Source organism: Astatotilapia calliptera, chromosome 3, assembly GCF_964374335.1.
Source record: "Astatotilapia calliptera chromosome 3, fAstCal68.1, whole genome shotgun sequence".
NCBI classification, from domain to species: Eukaryota; Metazoa; Chordata; class Actinopteri; order Cichliformes; family Cichlidae; genus Astatotilapia; species Astatotilapia calliptera.
The window spans coordinates 69,557,720-69,583,811 of NC_137424.1; the positions used below are offsets into that span (position 1 = coordinate 69,557,720).

The following is a 26,092-nucleotide window of genomic DNA, read 5'->3' on the forward strand; positions in this document are numbered from 1 at the left end:
AAAAAAATCAAATTGAGATATGACGTTATCACAATCTGCTAATCTGTGAAGATGTCTGAATTGTGCTACAGTGAATTCTTTGTGCTCTGCTCTTCTCTGTCATTTTTACTGAAACAATGCCAGTGTTAATATTAATAAAAAAGATAAAATAAATAAGACAGAAGACATTGATATCAGTAATCTTCTGTGTATGACAAAAGTACAAACTCAACTAAAATGTGGATGAAAACAAAATCGTGATATTAAAATTGTGATATTATATTTTGCCTTATCGGTCACCCCTATGTTATGCTGGGAATTTTGTATCACATATTTATTTTCATATTTATGTTTTTGAACAGGTTGTTTATCAAGATGGGGAAAGTGTTGGCGAACCCAAATTCAAACTTTCATGGAGCAAAGTCCACAAGATATTCAGAGCCAGACCAGTGACTGTTGGAAAAGACTATCGCTACATGGCAGCTATGATGGCAGATGTTATCTCTGCTGTGTTGGATTCAACCTGAGACATGGACATGAGAGTGAACCTGACACATGTTATGGCTCCACAAGAAAGACTACCCAGATCACAAATTATTTTTCAAACACAAACAGTTCTCACGTTTCAAGTAGCTGCATCATTACAAATAAAAAGATGTATACTCAACTTAAGTTCAAATACCACTAATATTTACTTTGTTTTACACACAACAGTGACATAACATGTATAAACAAACTATACCAGGCAGGTGGTCGATGGCTACAAAAGGTCAAATTTTGATATGAGGGTGTTAGGTTCTGCTAATTTGATGAGATTGTAAAATTGTGCTACAGTGCATTCAGTTATGCTGTGCACTTCACCAACATTTTTACTGTAGCATTGCCAGTGTTCATATGAATAAGTATACTATGTTGTTTTCATAAAACATTTTGAATGTTATTAAATCTTGTCAAGCTATTAATAACATAATGTGGGTGGTAGAATAAGACAATAAACTACATCTCTCCACACCTTATCTATCTCTACATGATCAGTAGCTGCATGTTGAAATCCTGTATATATGCCACTTGGTTCTGGTTAGGCTGTCCTTATTTTGTTCACTGCACATGATGGGATGACTCTAGGTACTCTTCTCCCTAGCCAGCCATACATACACCAGGTAAACTGTCGATATGAAGCATACCTGTATGAGCTTTAAAAAAAAAAAAGAACTGTAGAATAATCATTTATGCTTTTTATCTTCACTGGTAAAACACAAACGTTAAGAAGTTGTCACAAACGAGGATGCAGTGGACTCAAGAGCAGACCCAATTGCTCGAACTATGTACAATTTAATGAAAGGAAAAGGAACTTAAACAAGACTGGGTCTAACAGAAATTATTCGCAGGAACTCAGGGAGGCCCGAGGGCAGCGAAACGAACGTTAAACATAGGAGAAAGGTTTTACTGAATGGGAAACAATTAAAGGGCAGAGGTGAGTGGTACTAGTGAAGAGTCTTGCGCTAGCGGCCTACTGGTAAATAGGTTTTTATATAAAATGTGCTTAAAAGGAAAACATTTGGCGTATTTTAATACCACATATATATCTTTGAAAGTACAGTGTGTATTTTAGCGCAAATATGTGTTAATAGCCAGGATTCCTTTTGAGGGAAAACATTTTTTGAAATTGTGGCAGGGGTGTGGTCTCTGGCCTGCTGCCGTGGAGAGGTGGTGAAGAAAGCTAATGGGGTGGTGTTGGGAAGGCAGAGGAGACAGGTGTTTATGTTCAATTCACTTTTATTTATACTAGAGATGGCACGATACCACTTTTTTATGTCCGATACCGATACCGATATCATAAATTTGGATATCTGCCGATACCGATATGAATCCGATATAGTGTTTTTTAATCAACAAAACTGTTTTTTAAAATATCTTGCTGCATTTTGCAAGTCTGCAAGTTCATACTCAAGTTTAAAACAACAACTACACTAAAGCTATTCTGTTATACCTGTATACAAAAAAAATATTTCATAGTTCAGCAATACTGATCAATCTAATAAACTTAGACCTACACCATCCTCCCTATTCTGGTATTTTAAAGAGTACTTAGCGTAAATATTAAGCAACCTAACTAATAGGGTTCCAACTCCCAGCAACAACAAAAAGAAATAAATAAAAAATAAGGAACCACCCCTCACGCGCCACCTCATGATGCTTAATCGACGTAATCAACCTTAATTTGATGCAGTGTGAAAAAAAATGCACAGAAATCAATTATTTTTCAAGAAATATTAAATAGATTCAACATCTTTCTTCAACAAAATTGCAGACTGCACAGATGGTACCTTCCCAAAGTAAAAAGTACTATAGCTTACTAGGGTATATATATTAGACTTAATAGTTACTATATACAGTAATTGACTTCTATTCATTTTACATCAAATTAAAACTTTGGGTGTCAGATAATTATTTATTAAAAGCTCGACATTTTAAATGAGGATAAGAAAGAGAAGTATGTCTTTGTGCCCCCTTTTCCCTGTTCATGCCCTATCGGCCCCCCTGGCTAAACTTTGCTAGATCCGCCCCTGCACAGTTACCAGCGTCAGCTACGTAGAAAAAGATCCTCGAGTAGAAAGTAATATTAAATAAATTCTAACAACAGCTTATCAAGCTTAAACGTGCTGCTGTTGTTCAGCCGCTGGTTTCCTCTTTCTGGTGCAAAGTGGGCCAAAAACAAACAAGAGAGACAGACTCGCGACAGAAAAGCCGATCAGCTGATCATTTAAGCAGTTTCACGATTGAAGTAGCAGCCGGAGAGCGAGAGGCAGTCGCTTGTTAAGCTTAACGCAGGAATGCTTTACAAACATTCAGAGATGGACTTACACACTTGCTTTACTTCTCTCGGGGATAACTTTGTCGGAGATGAAATGCCGGGTTGCTAGCGAAGCTCCACATGCTATCCAGACCACCGACAGGTCCGGCATGCCACAGCTGCTCTATCACGTGATGCATACGTTCTGAGGTGAGTTACGGCGTGTTGCAAGTTTTGTGAGGTGCTTTCGTGATATTTAATGGATCGGATTACATTTTTTATTTTTCTCCGATATCCGATCCAGTAATTTAGGTCAGTATCGGACCGATACCGATACGTAATATCGGATCGGTCCATCTCTAATTTATACAGCACTAAATCACAACAACAGTTGCTCAAAGGTGCTTTATATTGTAAGGTAGACCTTGCAATAATACATACAGAGAAAAATCCAACAATCATATGACCCCATATGAGCAAGGACTTTGGTGACAGTGGAAAGGGGAAAAAAACTCTCCTTTAACAGGAAGAAACCTCCGGCAGAATCAGGCTCAGAGAGGGGTGGCCATCTGCGACTGGTTGGGATGAGAGAAGGAAGACGTGATAGAAGACATGCTGTGGAAGAGAGACAGAGATTAATAACAAGTACAATTCAATGCAGAGAGGTCTATTAAAACATAGTGAGTGAGAAAGGTGAATGAAAAATAAAATACTCAACGCATCATTGGAATCCCCCTGCAGCCTACATCTATTGCAGCATAACTAAGTAACTAACAGTAACAGAGTTGCTAGAGACATAGAAATACTGTAAAAATACATAATACTGTAACATAAAAATGTTACAGTATGAATTGAACATGGATGCTGCAGAATGTAATATGCTAAACTGATTTTAAAGTGTAAAGTGGTGAGATTCTGTAGAACTTTACTCTGTTCAGGGACCTAGCAGTCGCAGACAGTGCAGTGTTGAGATCCCTACCAGGGTGTTTCAACCTCCACTCACCCCTTGCCTTATGTAACCTCAAGAACTCACTAGGGTGGGGTGATGTCTCAGTAATGTTTTATATCTTGGCCGCAGTGAATTTATACACACCTTGGTTGATCTGATGACTTGTATCATCAAAAGTGGGCCAGCGATCCTCAGGACCACCTCCAAGAGGAAAGCCTCCAATATGGTTTTTTTTGTTTGTTTTTTTAAATCATCTGGAATTCTCTATCAATTACTCTAAAACTGAAGAAGCCTCTTGGATAACGCTCTATGTTGTCATTAAAAACCCAAAAGTAGTGCAGCTCTTGTCTTTTTGATCTCTCAAGGATATAAAACACATTGCTCATTTTATTTCACAAACTAAATTGTAGTTCTCTTACTTGTACTTTCTAGAGATCTTCAGTCTGGTTCAAGTCTGGGTCCTGGTATGTCCAATGACATTAAGGACATTTTCAGAGTTGTCCTGGCAGAGTGCAATGGCAGAATCAGTTGTGATCTCTTGTGGGAAAATGTTCCAAGCATCTTGCCCAGGATGATGATTTTTCCAGTCAGGCTGAAGAGGGGGATCGTTCAGCCCCAATAAGCTGCTCAGCCAGAAGCACTTCCGGAGGAGCTTATTCTTGCTATCATCATGAGTTTGACCTTCCTGTCCGTGGAACCCCTGCCATTGAGAAATTATTCAAGTTTACATGACTACAAACAACATAAAAATAAAAAATAAAAATAAAAAACCGCTGTTGTGTTTAAGTAACTGTTTCTTATTAAACACACAATTTAACATCTTGCAATTGGTTGCCTGTCCCACAAACGTGCAGTGTTATGTATTTACAATGTCTGTAATGTTATGTCTGTAATTCCAACAAACCTGACCAGCAGTGTCTTTGAAACCATAGTAAACAGCAAGCTGAAGGTTGTGAAGGGTTAACTTTGTGTATTCATGAACCTGAAACAAATAATGAAACCTGTCATTGATCTTTATCACAGAAGATCCTTGAGGTGACTTTTGTTGTGGTTTGGCACTATATAAATAAAATTGAATTGGATTGAATTGAAGCTTCAGTGATCATGTTTAACACATACAAAACACATCAGTACCTTCCGAGACGCTTGAGTGTCCTCATTTAGGGTAAATGCTGTCTGTATCAGTTCCTTCTTCTGCTTTGTTTCCCCTGCTCCACACTGAAATCTGTGCTATAATCGTCAGAGTGAATAAAAATATATATTTTTATAAGAATACAGTTCATACCACACTCTAATCTCACCTCTTCAGACTGTAAAATGCACCTGAATCGAAGCTTTGATTTCCTCTGGGTTGTTCTGATTTTCCTGCAGATAAGGCTTGATTTTAGCCCAGTCCTTCCTCAGCTCTTCATACATCTCTTTCAGTCTGGTTTCATTCACTGGGTTGTTCATGTTTTCAGAGTTCCCCGTCTTTAGTGGAAGATCAACCTCTCCTGCCACTCTGGTAATAGTAATAGATAATGTTGAAAAAATGAACAGATGGCGTTGTCTGGAGCAACATACAGAGCACTGTTAAATCGATGTTTCTGTACAGTACCTGTCTTTGAAAGATTTCAATTCTTCTTCAGTTTCTTTATGTGCAGATCTGTGGAATATTGTTTGGTACAAATAAGTGATTTGTTTCTGTGCTCCACAGTTCACATGACTATAGATTAGGTATTTTTGGTTTCCCGGGTAGTTCTGATTTTCTTTATCATCTGAAAATTTTTGAATTAATAATTTCTCATGACCTTTGGAGTCTTTAGTTGCCAAATAAGCTATTTCGAATCTAAAAATTGGTATAAATCCACCAAACTAACTGTTTGGAATATCAGTGTTCACAAGCATACAGCCACACCAACAGAGGAGTTCCTTAAAGATGAAAACTGGAGAAATCAAAGACAGCAAGCAGTCATACATGTGAGATTTTAATAACAAGTTATGAACATGAATGCTTTGATATAAATATTTCATTGATGTGTCTGACACATTGTCATGCTCTAACATTAAGGTATAAATATTTCTGTAATTTCTGCAAAATGTAAACAACCAATACCTAAAATGTCTACAATCTGCACTTTTAATGCATGTCAGTTGTTTAATTATATATTTTTTTAAAACTCGAGAACAGGGTAGTAAAAGGGAAAAATGTATCTCTGTCCCAAATATTGTGAAGGTCACTGTTATTGAGGAAACACATGCTTCTATTATTAAAATAATAACTAAAATCATAAAAGTTGGCTGTCACCACAGCCTGGATGTGGATTTGAAACATTTTTATGTCTTTTTTGTATTGAAATGTGTTTACCTTTCTTGTTGGAGTTTGTCTTTGTAAAAGTCTTTCATCTCAACCAAACTGTTAGAACAATGAAAAAAAGGTTATTCCTGTACAGGTTCAATTTCAATTTCCATCCCTTTTTTAATTTAATTTAATTTTTATTTTTTTTAAAGCAGATCTCTTAGTAAAATAGTAGTGTGTAAAAAAGTATTGTGCCTTTTTGGAAGAAATTCAACAATTCATTCAACAAAGTTTATGGATAGAAAAATGAAGTCTAAAATGAATTAATATTAGGAACAGAATGATCTAAATAATCATGTAAGTGTATGTTGAACAACAGTGAATATAAATACTGTTTCATGGGTGACAATAAAAAAAGCATAAATGTAATTACCCTGCTTCTTTGAGTCTCACGATGTAAAATGCTTCCATCTCACACAAACTATTTAAAAACATAAACAGATTAATCTGTTAAAACACATCAGATCACAAATTCATCATTAAACACAGATTATGTGAACAATATCAGATTGATAATTTTTAAACATAATACCAAACATATAAAAACCAACACTAACAGTTTAAATTCTACATTTGTCTTTCTTTACAAAGTAAATTGGTTTTGTTTGTTTTTGTAGACCACTGTTATTAAACTATATTGTGAAGTTAGTGATCAATCATCTGCAAAAGACTGCAAAATTTCACTGTTTAAAACAACACTTTAACCATGTAAATGTAATTATGTTATGCAATATTTCACCAGATTATGCCAACAGTACCTCTCTTTGACTGATTTCAGTTGCTCCTCTTGATGTGTTATCACCATACTGTGAGACAAATATACAGCATTTAAAACAAAAGTCTTGGTGAACAGATTAAAAAAAATCTAATAAAAAGAAGAAATGAGAAACTTGAGGCATTTATGAAAGAAGAGAAAAAATATTTACTTTGCCTGACAAAGTTTTTTTTCCATCTCAACCAAACTGTTTAAAAACATAATATAGAGGTTATTCACAATATGCAATATATTCAGTCAGCTCCATGATTAGAAATAAATCTGTATCTACAGTTATGTGTATAAGAACCGCTTCAGTCTGAAAAACTGAGTCCACCACCTTATTCTGCAGTTTGTAGAACATCCATCAGCAGCAGTAGCCTGCAGTGGTCGTTTCCTGTGTGACTTTATCAGCCAGAAGTCTTGTGCTTTGTTCACCTGCAGCTTTGCAAACCTAAGCCATTTAGCTATGTTCTTTTAGTGAGAAGAGGATTTTTCTTGCAACCCTTCCAAGCAGCCGTGCTTCTTCAGTCTTTTTTCTAATTGTGATGCCGTAAATGTTAACATTTAACTTGCTCACTGAGGCCTGTAGAGTTCCTGGGTTTGTTTCACAACCTTGTGATGAATTTGCTTCAATGCCCACTCCTAGGAAGACCGTCGTGTTCTCCAGCATATTGACATTATCTGTCCATATTTAATGATCCCCCACCCCTTGGTTATGGCTCCTGGATATTTCTTTAAGACACTCTGGCTAGCCCAGCGATGCCCAAAAGCGTACATATAAAACAGCTGTGCAAAAAAAACCCAGCAATTGTTCATCACTTGATTGCACCTTGTTCTTTGTTTGGTACCATATGTCGTGGTGGTGTGTATCCGTTTACCTTTGTGGTGTGGGAGCCTGTCTTGGCAGCCTCCCAGGATTCTGTTGCCCCCAGTCCGAAAAAAAAAGAAAAAAGAAAAGCTCAGAAGCTGCAGTGATAGTATTTGCTGGTGCCTTGTTTTGCGCTCTCACATCCTGCAGTTCCTTCAGTCCCAGATGGAGGAAGTGATCCTACATGGCATGGTGGTGATCAAGGGATTAGGGCAGTTTCTGCTGGACACGAGGCCGACTCCACTTTAATCTCAACGCACCTGAAGGGTACCCAGCAACTTAAAATTTGCATGCCAGGGCCCCTGGTTCCCCCCTTAGACCTGGACTTGTTCCTTGGCACCCTTCGGCTTCCTTCTCCTTCTTCCTTCTCCCTGGTGGATTAGTGAACACCATGCTCTGTTGGTCCACAGGAATTGCTGCAGGTAGTTTCTGGATGGAAAAAGGATGTTCATCTGGCTCAATCCAGCAATCCTGCCGAAGGCCTTGTCCAAATTTCACCTGTTCCAGTCCACTGAGCTACAGACAGCTTCCACTAAGAGCCTGGACCAGGAGGCGGCTCAGTGCCAGGCTGCCCTATGCTCAGGTCTATGAAGGGGGTGGGTGTGGGTTAGAAAAAACCTAAATTTCATGACCAACAAACTGCTAAAACGTCCCTTAGTGAGGTTATAGAGATGCTCACATTTTTGACCGTTTCTTATAAATTACTCATTGAAATTGGGAAAAATATTTTTTTTAAATTTCCTCTTGTCAGGTTTTCTTGCAAAACTCATGTTTTTAGTTTAATTAAGCATAAAATCAATCATACCACTCTGCAAAAGACTGCAACATTTCACTGTTTAAAATAATACTTTAACAATGTAAATGTAATTATGTGAGTTTAGACAGCAGACTTTGATGTTTCCCCAAATTATGCAAACAGTACCTCTCTTTGACTGAATTCAGTTCCCCCTTTTGATGGTTCACCACCATACTGTGAGGCAAATATACAGCATGTAAAACAAAAGTCTCAGTGAACAGATTTAAAAAAAAGAAGAAGAAATGAGAAACTTCAGGCTTTTATGAAAGATGAGAAAAAAATGTTTACTTTGCCTCCTGAAGTTTTTTTTCCATCTCAGCCAAACTGTTCAAAAACATCATAGAGAGGTTATTCACAGTACACACAAAAAATTTAGTAGTATTAGTTTCAGAGCAATGTTTATCGAGCTTTTTTAAAATGTAGAAGCTTATGATATGAAGATCATATAGCAAAATAGAGTATAATTCATGCAGTCTATCCTGTGTTCAGCTGTGGAAACTAAACCAGGTAAATGAAGCACTTTTAAACATTTCTGATCAGAAACATCAAATGATTTTAAAAAAAAATGAATGAATCCTTACCTCAGCTCCTGTGGAGCTGCTGCTTTATTACAATCTCTATTTTGAAAGTAAAGAGGAAACACTGATATCACAGATATGTAGGCAGATGATAAATGTCCAGAGAGGAAAAATGCTAAACCGTAGCTGTACACTACATATTCTATCATATCATTTCAAACTAACAAAAACTGATAAACAAAACTCTAAATTTCATTCAGTCATTTTCATGTTTAAATGGTTCTAATTAGTGTAAAAATTTTAATCTGCCAGTTTATGCAGATGATAAAGGTTGATATAATGTACTTACCTGCTTTGAGTACTCATCGTGGTGTCTCCTGTCTTGTTTAGTGAAAGTCTTTTTCCAGTCTGACACAAGTACGACTGTTACACTGAACTCCACAGACCAGGGGGTGGAGTTCAGTGAGGTCCGCCCCCTGGTTTGTTCATAAATACTCTGTAACTGCTGCTCTGCAGCACTGTTTCCACAATGGATAACTCATACATCATAGCGATAGACTTTGGCACTGCGTACAGTGGATATGCTTTCAGTCTGACAAAAAGAGAAGCAGAAATTGAACCTCGTTTAAAATACTGGGGTCAACAGGTTTCACTGAGGACCCCAAAGACTCCGACCTGCATCCTTTTTGATGAGCATGGAAAATTTCTCAGCTTTGGTTATGAAGCCCAGTCAGCTTATTTTAGAACACGAGGTGATGAAGCCAGAAAGAAATTCTTCTTTGAATGCTTCAAGATGTCCCTCTATGGCAAAGTAAGTGTAAAAATCTAAATATATCAATAATCTTATATTATGGTTTAACACTTTGTGCTTTATGTTGAATGTTTTAAATGTACTAATAAATAAATAAATATAGCTCTAGCATTTTACTGATCTACCTTACTAAGTGCATTAATGTTAAACATAAGTATTATCTTTTTGCCAGATCATTTTTGAAAAAGCCTTTTAACAGTATAAATAAAGGATATATAGATAGACAGATATAGTTATATACAACTGAAGCTGTAAATGAAGTAATAGGTTTGTAACTTCTGACATGAGAGTCTAAATCAAGCAATTAACAGCTAACAACACGACAGAAGTCCTTTGTCATGTTATTCATATCCAGTCTGCCATCATAGAAGCTTAACAGTGATGTGACAATTGAAGCTGCAAATGGACGGTCAATGAAGGCACTGAAGGTGTTCACTGAAGCTCTGAGACACCTGAAGGAGGACGCTCTGAAGTTCATCTCAGAAAATGCTGGTGGGAAGCAGTTCATAGCCTCTGACTTCACCTGGGTGGTGACTGTACCTGCCATCTGGGATCCTTCAGCAAAACAGTTCATGAGAGAAGCTGCGACACAGGTAACAAAGACAATAAACAGATCAACTGTACAGCTGTTTTAAAGTCAAAAGGACTTATTTACCTTTGATTTATAGGCAGGTATTGTGACTGCAGGAAAGGAAGACAGGCTGGTCATTGCACTGGAACCAGAAGCAGCCTCAGTCTGGTGTAAGAAGCTGCCAGCTGATGGTTTTAAAACAGAAAATAACAGTGAAGTCACATTCGAACAGGCTTCAGGAACACAATACATTGTGGTGGACTGTGGAGGTACTCTATGTTTTCATAGTGCAGTTTTTCTTACTTTTTTATGTTTTTCATGGTTTGAAAGAGGAGTAATTGAAGCCATTTATTTTCTTTCCATTTACATTCTACTCATACAATGATGTTTTATGCCAAAGTTTACAGGAGTTCAGATAATTTAAGTTTATCAATGTATTATTAATACAATGAAGATAATTTAGGCAGAGCACATCTCCCACATAATGTTGTGTTGTGGATATTTATTTATGTTAGCCTGAGAGGATGAAACTAAAATCATGCAGGTCTCACAGTTAAAACATTAAATCGACCAGTGTTAGTTGATACCAGATAACTAAATTGATATTGCTCCCAAAATTTAGAGAATCAAATACAGGGAAGTAAAACTAAGAAAACATGAGCATTAGGAGGGTGGAGGAGAGAATGATTTGTAAAGATGTTATCACTTGTCACTTTTATTTTTAATTACTTCCTGTGTGTTGCAGGTGGAACCATTGACATCACTGTTCATGAAGTCCTGGAAGGAGGAGCCCTGAAGGAGCTGCACAAGGCCTCAGGAAATGATCTGGGGGGACAAACTGTGGATATAAAATTCAAAGAGTTCCTCAGAGAAATCTTCAGTGATAGTTTGTGGGACACATATGAAAAAGAGGATCCAGGAGAGCTGCAGAAGATGATGTATGATATCTCAGTTTTAAAAGAGAATGATGATGATGTGGACATCAGCTGCCCATATAACCTGGGTGAAATGGCAAAAGAAAAGCAGAAAATGGAAACGTTTTTTGAATCGCTGAGAGGTGTTTCCTGGAATCGAGGATCCATCAAAATCTCAAAAGAGAAAGTACGATCATTCTTTGCTGAGAGTCTGAATGGCATCACCAAGAGTCTCAGAGAAATCCTGAAGAAAGATTTCAGGGTTGAGTACATTCTGTTAGTTGGAGGCTACGCTAGAAGCCTGATTCTGCGTCAGCATATTACCAATCAGTTTAGTGATCAGTGTAAAGTTCTGTGTCCTTCTCATCCTCAAGAAGCAATCATGAAGGGAGCTGTGCTGTTTGGAAGAAACCCAGCATTGGTGGCATCTCGAATAAGTGCCTTTACTTACGGGGTTTCTTTGTCTCTTAGGTTTGATGCATCCAATCATAGGGCAGACAAGAGATACACAAACAAAGAGGGCGAGTGGTGTGATGGTATTTTCTGTGTACTGGTGAAGGAAAATGAGGAAGTGGGCTGGGATAAAACCAGTGAGTACAGCTGCATTCCAATAGAAAGAGATCAGACAGCGATTACCTTTGCATTTTATCGCACAGAGAGAAAAATCCAAGATCTAATGTATGTGGATGAGTGGGGAGTAGAGAAAATTGGTTCTATTATTCTTGAGTCACCTGACACAGCACGCGGCATGAATCGTGAAATCAAACTACAAATCAAGTTTGGTGCCACAGAAATGACGGTCACAGCCATAGACGTAGATTCAGGTTCAACCGTTAAAACTGAGCTCGACTTCATGGCTAAATCAATGAGATCAATCAGAAACAACGTGTGGCAGAAGTGAATTCATGAAACATTATAGACAAACAAATAAATATATTGATGTTAGAGTCACTGCTGTCCTTAAGTTATAATAGGTACTCTAACAGTTTCTTTTCTGTATCACACAAGTAGTTAAAACATCTTTCTTTTTATGAGATCTAATGAGAACCTGTGTGCAGTTACACTGAAGTTTATTAAAGCATTTTTGTTTTATTACCATTAAAAATGTACAGATCATTCTTACAGCCAACAAGTCTGTGTGTGTGTGTGTGTTTGGGGGGGGGGGGAATGCACAGTTCTGCATCCTTGCTCATCGAGCTTGGCATTGCATGTTAGTGATTTATAGAGGGAAATGGGAAAAAAATGGCTGCATGGAATTGTCTTTATCAGTGCATGTGTGAGTTAAGGGTGGTTATGGCCTTTGGTAATAAACAATAGGGGTCCATGTCCCTCTTGGGGGGACACTCCCATAGGGTTTAAATCTGGGACTCTCCACCATTTTACTCTAGATCTGACGAAGTTTCTTGAAACTTAGAGAAGTCCAGACGCTTTTCTTTCCATTTACATTCTACTCATACAATGATGTTTTATGCCAAAGTTTACAGGAGTTCAGATAATTTAAGTTTATCAATGTATTATTAATACAATGAAGATAATTTAGTCAGAACACATCTCCCACATAATGTTGTGTTTTGGATATTTATTTATGTTAGCCTGAGAGGATGAAACTAAAATCATGCAGGTCTCACAGTTAAAACATTAAATCGACCAGTGTTAGTTGATACCAGATAACTAAATTGATATTGCTCCCAAAATTTAGAGAATCAAATACAGGGAAGTTAAACTAAGAAAACATGAGTTTGGTGCTGGTGTCCTTACACACTTGTGTATAGTTCTGTGTATTCACCAGTGAGTGATAAAGGCCGTAAAGTCTGGAAGCATTTTTTCCTTTATTACCATTAAATTATTACCATTAAAAAAGTACAGATCATTCTTACAGCCATTTAAAGCAGACACAGACTTCCCCAAGACATCAAACTGTATAAATAAAACTTGTGTATAATTCAATCCACCTTGACACACCTGGAATTTTGATTTCTCTTTTTCTTTTCTTCATAAAAATGCAAAATTTTAAAGTCCAAAGACTTTGCTTATTTTAAATCCTTCAAAATGTATAATTTTTAATATTTTTATTAGCGTATGGTTCGTGTATATATGTTTTACAATCTACCCAGTGAGTCAACAATTCTTAAATAATTTAACCAAAATTACATAGAACAAAATTTAAATAATGTTATTGAGAAGTTATTTTGAAGAATTACTTCTATTACTTTAATTTGAATGATAATTGGGACATAAAAAGTTACATTTATCCAATCTGGGGGAAAAAATGTTGATGTTTTTTCTTCCAAAATAAGTGTCAAAATGTTTTCCCCCTTGGAAGGTCACAGTTACTGCTATCAGTGCTCATTGCTAATACCTAATAATAACTAGACCCTGTATCATAATGACCCTGTACAACACCCATTATTGCTTGTTTGACCTCAATAAAGGGCTTTAATGTGTTGTTTTAAAGTCATTGTTCAATAAAATATTTTATTTTTTTAAGTTATGAACATGTTTCTTCCTGTAAGGAAATTAGTTGTCTTTATAACCTGTGGACTCATCGCATTCCCTTGTATATGAGGTGGAGTAGGAGGGTCTTCGTCCACTTCCAGTAACAATAACAAACTAATTTCTTGGTTAGTTTTGTAACTCACCAAAATGACCAATCACATTGTCTAAACGATCATGACATTTGGTAACAAATCCTTTCCAGTTTAAACCAACTAGAAAACTGTCAAAACCACATTACCCTTATTATCAGTGTTAAACTATGCTGTAAACAACAGGTAAACAGAAAATTATTTAAGAATTTTCTCGTGAAATTATTGTAAAAAAACAAAATTGTTTTATTTTACAATATTTATGACTCTGGAAGGGAAATTTAATAGTGGTAAAGTTACCTGTTTACCGACTGCCAGAAGCAGTTCCAGGCTTGAGATCCAGTGGAGACTGATCTCCACTCTCCTGATCTGACCAGCCGATCTGCTGAACTGCTAACAGACACATTTAATGAGATCATCGGATGTAAATTAACAGCTGGACCTAAAAACAAATGCAAGCTCTCAACCCTTAAATGTTAAATTTCTTTCTTACTTTTCAGATATGTTCACTGCAGTGGATGCCTGGTTGTGTGTTGTGTAACTGTGGAACATGTGGGCAATGTTCTGCTGGCAAACCTTGGACCCTGCCCTCCATGTGGATGTTACCACCTACCTAAGAACTGTTGCAGCAAAAATGGTTTAGGAACATGTTGAGGAGCACAACAACCAGTTTGAGATGTTGACTTGGCTCCCAAATTCCCCAGATCTTAATCTGATTGAGCACTTGTGGGATGTCCTGGAGAGACATGTCTGGTCCATGGAGGCTCACCTCACGGCTTACAGGACTTTTGCTAACATCTTGGTGCAGATGCCACAGTACCTTCAGGGGTCTAGAGGAGTCCATGCATTAACAGGACAGGACTGTTTGGCCAGCAAAATGGGGACAAACACGGTGGTAGGCAGATGGTCATAATGTTGTGCCAATTAAAAATGTACATAAATAAATTTTCAGAGACTCAAAAAAAAGTCCAAACTGTCGTTTTTGTTTGTTTTTAATTGATTTCGATATAAAACTCATAAACAGGAACTCTGTCACTTTATTATATTTCATTACAATAAAAACTTAAGTTATATCAGTTTAAAAACGTATAAACATTGATTGATTAGAATAAAATTTATTACTGAATAAGTTTCTTAGCTGATTTCTAATGGCTGTATTGTTAGTCAATGTCCAACAGAGGGCAGAGCAGCACTGTAAAACAGTGTAAAGCAAAGCGGAAACAAATGGTGAAGCATTTAATTCCATCAGTGTCTTATCCTAGTAGCGCACAATCACAAAACAACAAACAGATGCATCCCAGATTCATGAAACCTCTTGAGGACAACAAACTCACCCTCAACACTAACAAGACAAAGGAGATGAGAGTGGACACGACGAAGAACAAGAGGACTCACCAGCTGCTGTTTATCCAGGGCCTGGTCGTCTATATCTCTGAGGACCTCACGTGGACACTGAACACCACACAGCTGGTCAAGAAGGCTCAACAGGGGCTGTATTTTCTGAGGAGGCTGAGGAAATCTGGTATGATGGCCAAGATCCTCAGCAGGTTCTACAGCTGCACCGTGCAAGCACCCTGATCAGCTGCATCACTGCATGGCACGGCAGCAATACTTCTATGGACCGTAAACGTCACAAAAGGTGAAGCTGCTTCCTGGTTGTTGATGTTTGTTTCTAAAGATGTTGTTGATGAGACTTTGTAGAAAGCAGCTGGTCTGAGTGATGTGATCAGAGTGCAGTAGATAATGTCTGACAGCAGTTTGAAGAGGAAATGGATTCTGTTCTGTTCTTCACTCATCACCTACCTCACAGCTGACACCTCACACCTGTTTCTCACCTGCAGGTCAGACAGGAGGACACACATACTATAGTGAAAACTCAACGCTGCTTTGCAGCCATCTACATTCATTGTATTCTTTCTTTGAACTGTGAGTAAAGTAGCGTATCACATCAACCAGAGATGGTTGTATATCCATCCATTCACTTCCGCTTATCCTTTTCAGAGTTGCGGCTGTCAGCTGTCATAGGGCGAGAGGCAGGGTACACCCTGGACGGGTCGCCAGTCTGTCGCAGGGCTAACACACAGGGACAAACAACCATTTGCACTCACATTCACTCGCACATTCCCACCTAGTGGCAATTTGGATTATCTAATTAACCTATCCCCACAAGAGCATGTCTTTTATCCTGTCTTCCTTCTCTCACCCCAACCGGTCGCAGCAGATGGCCGCCCCTCCCTGAGCCTGGTACTGCTGGAGGTTTCTTCCTGTTAAAAGGGAGTTTTTCCTTCCCACTGTCGCCAAAGTGCTTGCTCATAGGGGGTCATATGATTGTTGGGTTTTTCTCTGTATCTATGAAGCGCCTTGAGGCAACTTTTGTTGTGATTTGGCGCTATATAAATACAACTGAATTGAATTGAATTGCATTTTTGGTAACTGTGTCTTTTGAAATGGCACATAGTTACCATGAGGTCAAATAGGTAGCCTGAACTCATTAATTAGATGCAGACTGAACACTGTTGGCCCCTTAAAGAGAAAAGTAACAGATACATACTGTGTGTGATATATCTGATAACAGTATTGGGAATGGAAAAATGTTTGGGTCATCATGATTACAGTCCATCTAGTGGCCATAGGAGGCAAAGCAGCTCAGACGTCACTCATTATATGTGGATGGGAAAGCTAGCAATTATAGTGTTTCTGTACATGTCATACTTTCCATACATTACAAGACATTGCAATGTATCCTTATATATATTATACATATCCTTTATTAAACAGAATGAAACATAAAAAAAAAAAAAAAAGGGACAGACAACCATTTGCACTCACATTCACTCCCACATTCCCACCTAGTGGCAATTTGGATTATCTAATTAACCTATCCCCACAAGTTGCATGTCTTTGGACGGTGGGAGGAAGCCAGAGTACCCGGAGGGAACCCACGCAAACTCCACACAGAAAGACCCCGGTCTGATGGTGGAATTGAACTCAGGACCTTCTCGTTGTGCTATGAGGTGACTTTTGTTGTGATTTGGTGCTATATAAATAAAATTGAGACTGCTGCATCAGTAAAGGACTTATAATAAGGACAATATAAATACAATGTCATGCACATGTGCATCTTGTAAGCTCTGTGAGGAGCCTGGCAGTCTAAAGTAAAGCAAGAAAGAAAGACCTGTCCTGCATTTAAGGCCTGAGCCCCACAGATCATACAACAAGTGAGAAGTGAGAAGACAAGTGAAAAGTGCTCATAGTCCTTGACTTATCAGTGTTTATGTTTTTAGAAAAATAAATGAAAAGTGAAATAATTTCAACATATTTTAGGAGCTTGTTAAATTTTATACTTACCGTTCAACTAAATGTCCCCTCTTTAAACGCTATAAGCTGGTTATACACATGCATTGATCAAGAAATATGATCATTACAACAGTCCAAGCAGCTCTGATCGCATCCAGACTCTACACGCACAGATAAGCATGAAAGTTGTATTGATCACAGTTTTTACTCAAGAGTCCAAAGACATAAACTTGATGGTAGCTTTATGTGATTTCACCTAGAGTCATTTCTGATAAACCACCTCCAGAAGCATATCATATATATATATATATATATATATATATATATATATATATATATATATATATATATATATATATATATATATATATATATATATATATATATATATATATATATGATATTTCATTAACCTTTTTTTTTTGGATTAAAATAGGAAAATAAATGATAAATGTTGGAAACTTTCCATGTGACCAACAGTTGCTGCAGGCTGTGGGTGGAGCCTGTGGAGCCATCTCTCTCATTTCTTGTAAAACAAAACTTACTGCTTAACTTTCGTTTCCTCTGAGAGTTTTTTTTTTCATGCTCAGTGACTTATAAATACACTATCCATGAACTGCAAAAAGCTCCAGTAGAATTTTGTTGTTGTTTTTCTCAGGTAATCTTGGCACTGAAGCTCCACACAACACAAAGAAGAGACTTGTTGACATGAGAACAAACTTTCCATCAAATTTGAAATTCAAATCTTTCATGTTTTACTAAAATATGTGGTACAGATTTGCCTGACCGGACTCCTCTACTCCCAATTTGTAGTGTCTGATTCGCCGTGGTCAAAATGTTTATTTGACTTAAGTGCATTTAACTTCGAAAGCAGGATAAACACTTGTGTTTTCTATTCAGTTCCACTTACATACAGCAGTTTTCTCTTCGATTTTTGATGCTATTTAATCTTTGCTGGTTAAAAGTTAAGTTAATCTCTAATATAACAACACCCAACCTGTGGACAGACTGTGTTACTAAACCACACCCCTCATTTGGTTCATTTTATCTCACTCAGTTCATTGTCCTTGTTAAACCATGTTTAACTGAGTTCTCCTGTGAGTTTAACAAAACTGTCGACTGTTTGAAACATATCACACAGTATCAAGCTCTGCTGTCAGATACATTATGACTGCAACATTCATTCACATGATGATGTGTCACGCATTAGTCATGCTGACTGTCTGTTCTGATGGTGCGATGGTTTCTTATTTCCACTCCTTTCATGACGGCTCTGCTCTGATTAAGTCACTTTTGTTTTGCAGAAACATTCCTGAGAATAACTAAATATATAATCTTTATCTGTGTTGAATTTGTTACTTATGTGGTTGCAGTTTGTGACTCTGAGTTATAGGAAAACAGCAGACTGACACGTGAGAGTCACTGGGAACATTTCACACTTCTTGCAAACAGACTCTATTGTTTGCCCAATAAACAGAGAATAAATGAACTCAGTCAAAATCAGGCGAGGACCAGATGACATGTATTGTTTGCTAAATAAAACAGAATGATGTGGGATAAAATTTCCACCCTGAGCTGTAAAAAAAAATACAGTGGGGCAAAAAAGTATTTAGTCAGCCACCGATTGTGCAAGTTCCCCCACTTAAAATGATGACAGAGGTCAGTAAATGGTAAATGGCCTGTATTTATATAGCGCTTTACTAGTCCCTAAGGACCCCAAAGCGCTTTACATATCCAGTCATCCACCCATTCACACACACAATCACACACTGATGATGGCAAGCTACATTGTAGCCACAGCCACCCTGGGGCGCACTGACAGTAATTTGCACCAGAGGTACACTTCAACTGTGAGAGACAGAATGTGAAAAAAAAATCCATGAATTCGCATGGTAGGATTTGTAAAGAATTTATTCGTAAATCAGGGTGGAAAATAAGTATTTGGTCACCTCAAACATGGAAAATCTCTGGCTCTCACAGACATGTAACGTCTTCTGTAAGACGCTTTTCTGTCCCCCACTTGTTACCTGTATGAATGGCACCTGTTTGAACTCATCATCTGTATAAAAGACACCTGTCCACAGCCTCAAACAGTCAGACTCCAAACTCCGCCCTGGCCAAGACCAAAGAGCTTTCGAAGGACACCAGGAAAAGTATTGTAGACCTGCACCAGACTGGGAAGAGTGAATCTACAATAGGCAAGCAGCTTGGTGTGAAAAAATCAACTGTGGGAGCAATCATCAGAAAATGGAAGACATACAAGACCACTGATAATCTCCCACGATCTGGGGCTCCACGCAAGATCTCATCCCGTGGGGTCAAAATGATCATGAGAACGGTGAGCAAAGATCCCAGAACCACACGGGGGGACCTGGTGAATGACCTGCAGAGAGCTGGGACCAAAGTAACAAAGGTCACCATCAGTAACACACTACAACGGCAGGGAATCAAATCCCGCAGTGCCAGACGTGTTCCGCTGCTGAAGCCAGTGCATGTCCAGGCCCGTCTGAAGTTTGCCAGAGAGCACATGGATGATACAGCAGAGGTTTGGGAGAATGTCATGTGGTCAGATGAAAACAAAGTAGAACTTTTTGGTATAAACTCAACTCGTCGTGTTTGGAGGACGAAGAATACTGAGTTGCATCCCAAGAACACCATACCTACTGTGAAGCATGGGGGTGGAAACATCATGCTATGGGGCTGTTTTTCTGCCAAGGGGACAGGACGACTGATCCGTGTTAAGGACAGAATGAATGGGGCCATGTATCGTGAGATTTTGAGCCAAAACCTCCTTCCATCAGTGAGAACTTTGAAGATGAAACGAGGCTGGGTCTTCCAACATGACAATGATCCAAAACACACCGCCCGGGCAACAAAGGAGTGGCTCCGTAAGAAGCATTTGAAAGTCCTGGAGTGGCCTAGCCAGTCTCCAGACCTCAACCCCATAGAAAATCTGTGGCGGGAGTTGAAAGTCTGTGTTGCTCGGCGACAGCCCCAAAACATCACTGCTCTCGAGAAGATCTGCATGGAGGAATGGGCCAAAATACCAGCTACTGTGTGTGCAAACCTGGTAAAGACCTATAGTAAACGTTTGACCTCTGTTATTGCCAACAAAGGTTATGTTACAAAGTATTGAGTTGTATTTTTGTTATTGACCAAATACTTATTTTCCACCCTGATTTACGAATAAATTCTTTACAAATCCTACCATGTGGATTCATGTTTTTTTTTTTCACATTCTGTCTCTCACAGTTGAAGTGTACCTCTGTTGCAAATTACTGACCTCTGTCATCATTTTAGGTGGGGGAACTTGCACAATCGGTGGCTGACTAAATACTTTTTTACCCCACTGAAATTTACCAGCATCAAATTTCACTGCTCTGAATGATGTTTAGATCATTCTCATTGATCTCTGAAGTTCAGGACTGCTTCGCCTTCACCACTTCTGTATGTCATGAAAGAATAAAGTTACGTTGAAACCAAGCACACCATTGTTTTTCTTGTGACATTACCAATAAGTTTGATGTGTCACATGGCCCTCTTCCTATTGAAAAAACAAAAGTTGTATCCAAGATGGCCGACTTCTAAATGGCCACCATGGTCACCACCCATCTTGAGGAGTTTGCCCCCTCACATATACTAATGTGCCACAAACAGGACTTTAATATCACCAACCATTCCCATTTTATTATGGTGTATCCATATGAATAGCCCACCCTGTGTGTGTGTATATATATATATATATATATATATATATATATCGTTCAGATGACTTCAGATTCACTCAGACATAAACCTTCCAGTTAAATACTGACTGTGAAATATGAGACCCTGGGAATCGACTCCTTAACCAGCAGGTTAGGAATTTGCATCACATTTACATTCAGAGCAGTCTGACGTACAAAGCAGTGTGAACCAACAACATAATGTGTGTGCACAGTGAGCTGGTTCAAACTGGCTGCAGAGTCACTCCCTGTGCATCACCAGTGGAAAAATACTGAGAACAATACAGCAGATTTCTGTGTTACATATGATAATTTAGGTCAGCTTTGGTATTCCACTGTCACACTGTAGTTCTAGTTTTGGTCATATAAATAAATATAAATAAGTAGGGAAAACATCCATCCATATTCGTGGTGGGGAGACCGGGGATAGTTGTAACATTTTTGACATTTCTGTCTGTAAATTGGAGCTCTTTTAGTGGATTCAAAATGTAATGCAAAGTATTTACATGTCTCTGCTATTAAATAGTGCAGCTATTTTCTCTGCAGCACAATTACTCATTGCATGGTATGGCCTCAAACACAAAGAGTGAAATGTTACAATTAACCCCATAGTCTGGGTTGTAACATATCCTGGGGTGAAATGTAACACAATGAAATAAGGGTACTGACAAAACATTAACATGTAATCTTTGTTTATTCAACACATGAATGCACTTAGAGCCATTTATGTAGCTGTGTGTGTGTGTGACAGAATGCAGAAATCTAGCTTTTGAACATATTCCAACCCCCCAAAAAAGACAAATTATGGAATTTTCTGCAACTGAATATTTCATTAATTTTGGTTGGTCTTCCTTGAGTTTGGCCTCATTGGCTCAGTGGGCATTATAACCTACAACTCTTGCACCAATTTTGAACATAACAATGAAGCTGAAAAAATGTAGTTGTTCACCAGCATCGCAATAACATTACTTTTTATCATGGCTTACCTTGGTGTGGTTTGCAAAGTGCTTCAGAAAGATGAGGAAATCTGTTTCTTGCACCCATCCTGATTTATTTCCACTACCAGTACTTCCTACTGGTCCATCTCTGACACAGTGGTCTGCATAATGTATGTGTGGGAACACAAACAGTGGAGGAATTGTGTTGCCAATGGCATTAACCGCGTATACAAATGCGACCAGTGAACCTCTCTCTGCTGATGTCGTTCACAAACTTGTTTAATATAAGTTAAAGTAATAGTGTGGTAAGTTGTAACATCTGCATTATTGTTACAACTAACCCAGACTGTTGCTGTTACAACTGACCCAGACTCCTATAGCCATGAACTAGCTAACATTACAGCCAACGGCTAAAACATTAGCACTAAAGACCTACACAGAATATATCCCCATAGACATACAAATAACATAATTTAGGTTTGATGAGTTTAACTGCAAAGCAGATAATGCTATTAAACATTGAAATAAAGTAGATAAACTTACTTTTTGGCATACAAATTACTTTTTTTCATGTTAAATTGTCTGTGTTTGACAAAATGTGCTGATTTTTCACATGTGATAGCAGAACTGAATTGGGCATGCACAGGATGAGTCACATCATTTGAAACTTAGCCCTGATTGGAGAAATTGAAAGTGTTACAACTGACCCACGTTACAACTATCCCCGGTCTCCCCTACTCTGACCCCGATACAGAGCTGTTAATACCCGGTGCGTCATCTGCCCACCCGCATACCTCGGCTCCGTTTCATCCCTTCGGCTTTGCTCTCCTTGCACATTTTTTACATTTCACTGTATATAGCCCCCTCCCTTGTAAATATTCCCTATCATTGTATATAAACTTGCATCACAACTATCTTGTGCCCGTGTGTGTTTCTGCCACTAAATCCATCGGTGTAAGATTTCCTAACACCATCAGTGATATATTCGTATACTGTATAGTAAAATATGAATCTCTTTGTTACTTTACTGCTAATATATGCAACTGCTGATATTTACTGACTTAGCAAGAGAGAGGCAGGAGGAGCAGGCCTACATTTTACTGCATTTAAGGCCTGAGCCCCACAGATCATACAAGTGAGAAGACAAGTGAAAAGTGCTCATAGTCCTTGACTTATCAGTGTTTATGTTTTTAGGAAAATGAATGAAAAGTGAAATAATTTCAACATATTTTAGGAGCTTGTTAAATTCTGTACTTACCGTTCAACTAAATGTGTCCTCTTTAAACGCGATAAGCTGGTTATACACATGCATGGATCAAGAAATATAATCATTACAACAGTCCAAGCAGCTTTGACCACATCCAGACTCTACACGCACAGATAAGCATGAAAGTTGTATTGATCACAGTTTTTACTCATGTATATCTCTTCTTATAGAGGAGGGAGAGTCCAAAGACAGATGAACATAAACTTGATGTGATTTCACCTGGAGTCATTTCTCATAAAGCACCCCCAGAAGCTTCCAGATAAACTGCATTTTGTATGTCTGAAACACATCTGCATAGATGTCTGTTAGGAGCAGTGCACACGTCATAAATGTCAGAAGTCCTCATGAATGGCATTCCTGAGCTCTGACCTATAGAGGTTCCCAAGGCTCCAGCAGCTGTTTATCTTGTAATGAACTAATTTGTTAAAATTGATTTGTTTCTATCTGCATATTAAGAGAAAATCAGCAGTGAAGCTTCTGTTGGTCCATCTCAGACACACACAGTGATCTTTATGGCATTAAAAGGGTTTCAAATGACTTAAATCACCAATTCATAATAACCTATTTGAATAGCCAATGAAATCCCCTGGATTCTTTTATTCTTTTGGATATTTTTTTTGTGTGTGTTTTCAGTTTAACTTGGCACAGAGTCATGAAGCAGTGGGGGAACAAAACAGAGCCAAGTTCCTTCTAAAGCATTGGCTTCAAATTAAATGAAATACTTAAAAGCCAGTGATTTTTCTTGATCTTTGTGATGATTTACGTTAGAGAGACTAAAAGTTTCCCCACTCTGATACACTTGGGTCAGTGCATATTCATGGTCAGAACATAAAGAAGAAAACAGACTTCAGTGTTCTTGTCTGTGCCTGCAGAGCCCATCTTTAAAAACAGCTGCTGTAAACCTTCACAGCTCTCAGAAAGTGAGACGTGTTTTCTTGAGGATACTTGTTCACAGTGATTTATGATTAAAAGAAGCTACACACAAAAATACCCAGTGTAGAGAGAAGACAAGAGGGGAGCAGCATAAGTAGAGACTTAGATCTAAATAGTTGAAGTTAACTAAATTGATCAGACTCAACAGTGTATTTTACAAACCACTGAACGTGTGATTTCTTACCAGCTAGCAGCTGAATGCATTCCAGTCAAGTTCAGATTACTGTGTGTGTGTGTGTGTGTGTGTGTGTGTGTGTGTGTGTGTGTGTGTGTGTGTGTGTGTGTGTGTGTGTGTGTGTCAAGACAGATTTTGTTTGTGGCTCTTTACTTTTCATCACCTTCACACATTCATCCTGTCAGTCAATACTCAGGGTTTGATAAATATGCTTAAAGAGCAGAATAAATGTTAGAAATCCATAAACAATTGTCTGTCCTGTTTATAGGTACAGCTCATAGTGTTTATAACTGACCTCCAGAGACAACTTTATAACTTGTTCACTTTTTCTGTGTATTTAACAGAGTAAAACCTGCAGCAAAACCTATGATAATCCATCTTAGTAATGCACAATGAGTTATATTTCATTAAAATATCCTTTTTATGGATTAAAATTGGAGAATAAATGTTGGAAACTTTCCATGTGACCAACAGTTGCTGCAGGCTGTGGGTGGAGCCTGTGGAGCCATCTCTCTCATTTCTTGTAAAACAAAACTTACTGCTTAACTTTCGTTTCCTCTGAGAGTTTTTTTTTTCACACTCAGTGACTTATAAATACACTATCCATGAACTGCAAAAAGCTCCAGTAGAATTTTGTTGTTGTTGTTGTTCTGAGGTAATCTTGGCACTGAAGCTCCACACAACACAAAGAAGAGACAGTAAATATGACATGAGAACAAACTTTCCTCAAATTAAAAATTCAAATCTTTCATGTTTTACTAAAATATGTGGTACAGATTTCCCAGACCGGACTCCTCTACTCCCAATTTGTAGTGTCTGATTAGTCGTGGTCAAAATGTTTATTTGACTTAAGTGCATTTAACTTCAAAAGCAGAATAAACACTTGTGTTTTCTATTCAGTTCCACTTACATACAGCAGTTTTCTCTTCGATTTTTGATGCTATTTAATCTTTGCTGGTTAAAAGTTAAGTTAATCTCTAATATAACAACACCCAACCTGTGGACAGACTGTGTTACTAAACCACACACTCCACTTGGGCCATTTTATCTCACTCAGTTCATTGTCCTTGTTAAACCATGTTTAACTGAGTTCTCCTGTGAGTTTAACAAACTGCTGACTGTTTAAAACATATCACACAGTATCAAGCTCTGCTGTCAGATACATTATGACTGCAGCATTCATTCACATGATGATGTGTCACGCATTAGTCATGCTGACTGTCTGTTCTGATGGTGCGATGGTTTCTTATTTCCTCTCTTTTCATGACACTTCTGCTCTGATTAAGTCACTTTTGTTTTGCAGAAACATTCCTGAGAATAACTAAATATATAATCTTTATCTGTGTTGAATTTGTTACTTATGTGGTTGCAGTTTGTGACTCTGAGTTATAGGAAAACAGCAGACTGACACGTGAGAGCCACTGGGAACATTTCACACTTCTTGCAAACAGACTCTATTGTTTGCCCAATAAGGAGAGAATAAATCAACTCAGACAAAATCAGGCGAGGACCAGATGACATGTATTGTTTGCTAAATAAAACAGAATGATGTGAGATAAAATTTCCACCCTGAGCTGTAAAAAAAATATTTTACCAGCATCAAATTTCACTGCTCTGAAGGATGTTTAGATCATTCTCATTGATCTCTCTCATCCTTTTGCTACTGCTGGAAAAAAATAAACACTATTGACTCCAAAACACTTGTGATGCTCCTTTATTCAAACCTCTGTGCAGAGGGAGATCATGCAATGTAAAAAGCAGATCTGAGGGGCCGTGCCTCAGTCCTACACATATATACCTTTAGTCTCACCCTTCGGGGTGGGTGCTTCAAAACATGCTCTAAAACCCTGGGGATTCCCTTATATGGTAACCAAAGC

The 26,092-nt window shown here is 38.1% G+C and overlaps 2 protein-coding genes across 3 annotated transcripts; one reads left to right on the top strand and one right to left on the bottom strand.

The window, feature by feature from the left end:
• Nucleotides 1–3,003: 3,003 nt before the first annotated feature.
• Nucleotides 3,004–9,537, bottom strand: LOC113018493 (uncharacterized). Its single transcript, XM_080298928.1, has 14 exons — nucleotides 9,349–9,537; nucleotides 9,063–9,098; nucleotides 8,770–8,805; nucleotides 8,608–8,655; nucleotides 6,987–7,022; nucleotides 6,819–6,866; nucleotides 6,434–6,481; nucleotides 6,070–6,117; nucleotides 5,320–5,367; nucleotides 5,046–5,223; nucleotides 4,857–4,952; nucleotides 4,627–4,704; nucleotides 4,142–4,422; nucleotides 3,004–3,388 (listed from the first exon to the last, which is right to left on the bottom strand). Exons 1-13 carry the CDS (start codon nucleotides 9,363–9,365, stop codon nucleotides 4,171–4,173), a joined length of 969 nt encoding a protein of 322 aa, XP_080155054.1. The 5' UTR covers nucleotides 9,366–9,537; the 3' UTR covers nucleotides 3,004–3,388; nucleotides 4,142–4,170.
• Nucleotides 9,521–12,424, top strand: LOC113018495 (heat shock 70 kDa protein 12A-like). 2 transcript variants are annotated; one of them, XM_026161561.2, is made up of 4 exons: nucleotides 9,521–9,810; nucleotides 10,179–10,403; nucleotides 10,479–10,650; nucleotides 11,127–12,424. In XM_026161561.2, the coding sequence occupies exons 1-4, from the start codon at nucleotides 9,529–9,531 to the stop codon at nucleotides 12,194–12,196; spliced, it is 1,749 nt and encodes a 582-aa protein (XP_026017346.2). In that variant the 5' UTR covers nucleotides 9,521–9,528; the 3' UTR covers nucleotides 12,197–12,424. The 2 variants fall into 2 exon arrangements, with proteins under 2 accessions (XP_026017346.2, XP_080155039.1); XM_080298913.1 differs by having other exon boundaries at nucleotides 9,684–9,810; nucleotides 10,166–10,403.
• Nucleotides 12,425–26,092: the final 13,668 nt, after the last annotated feature.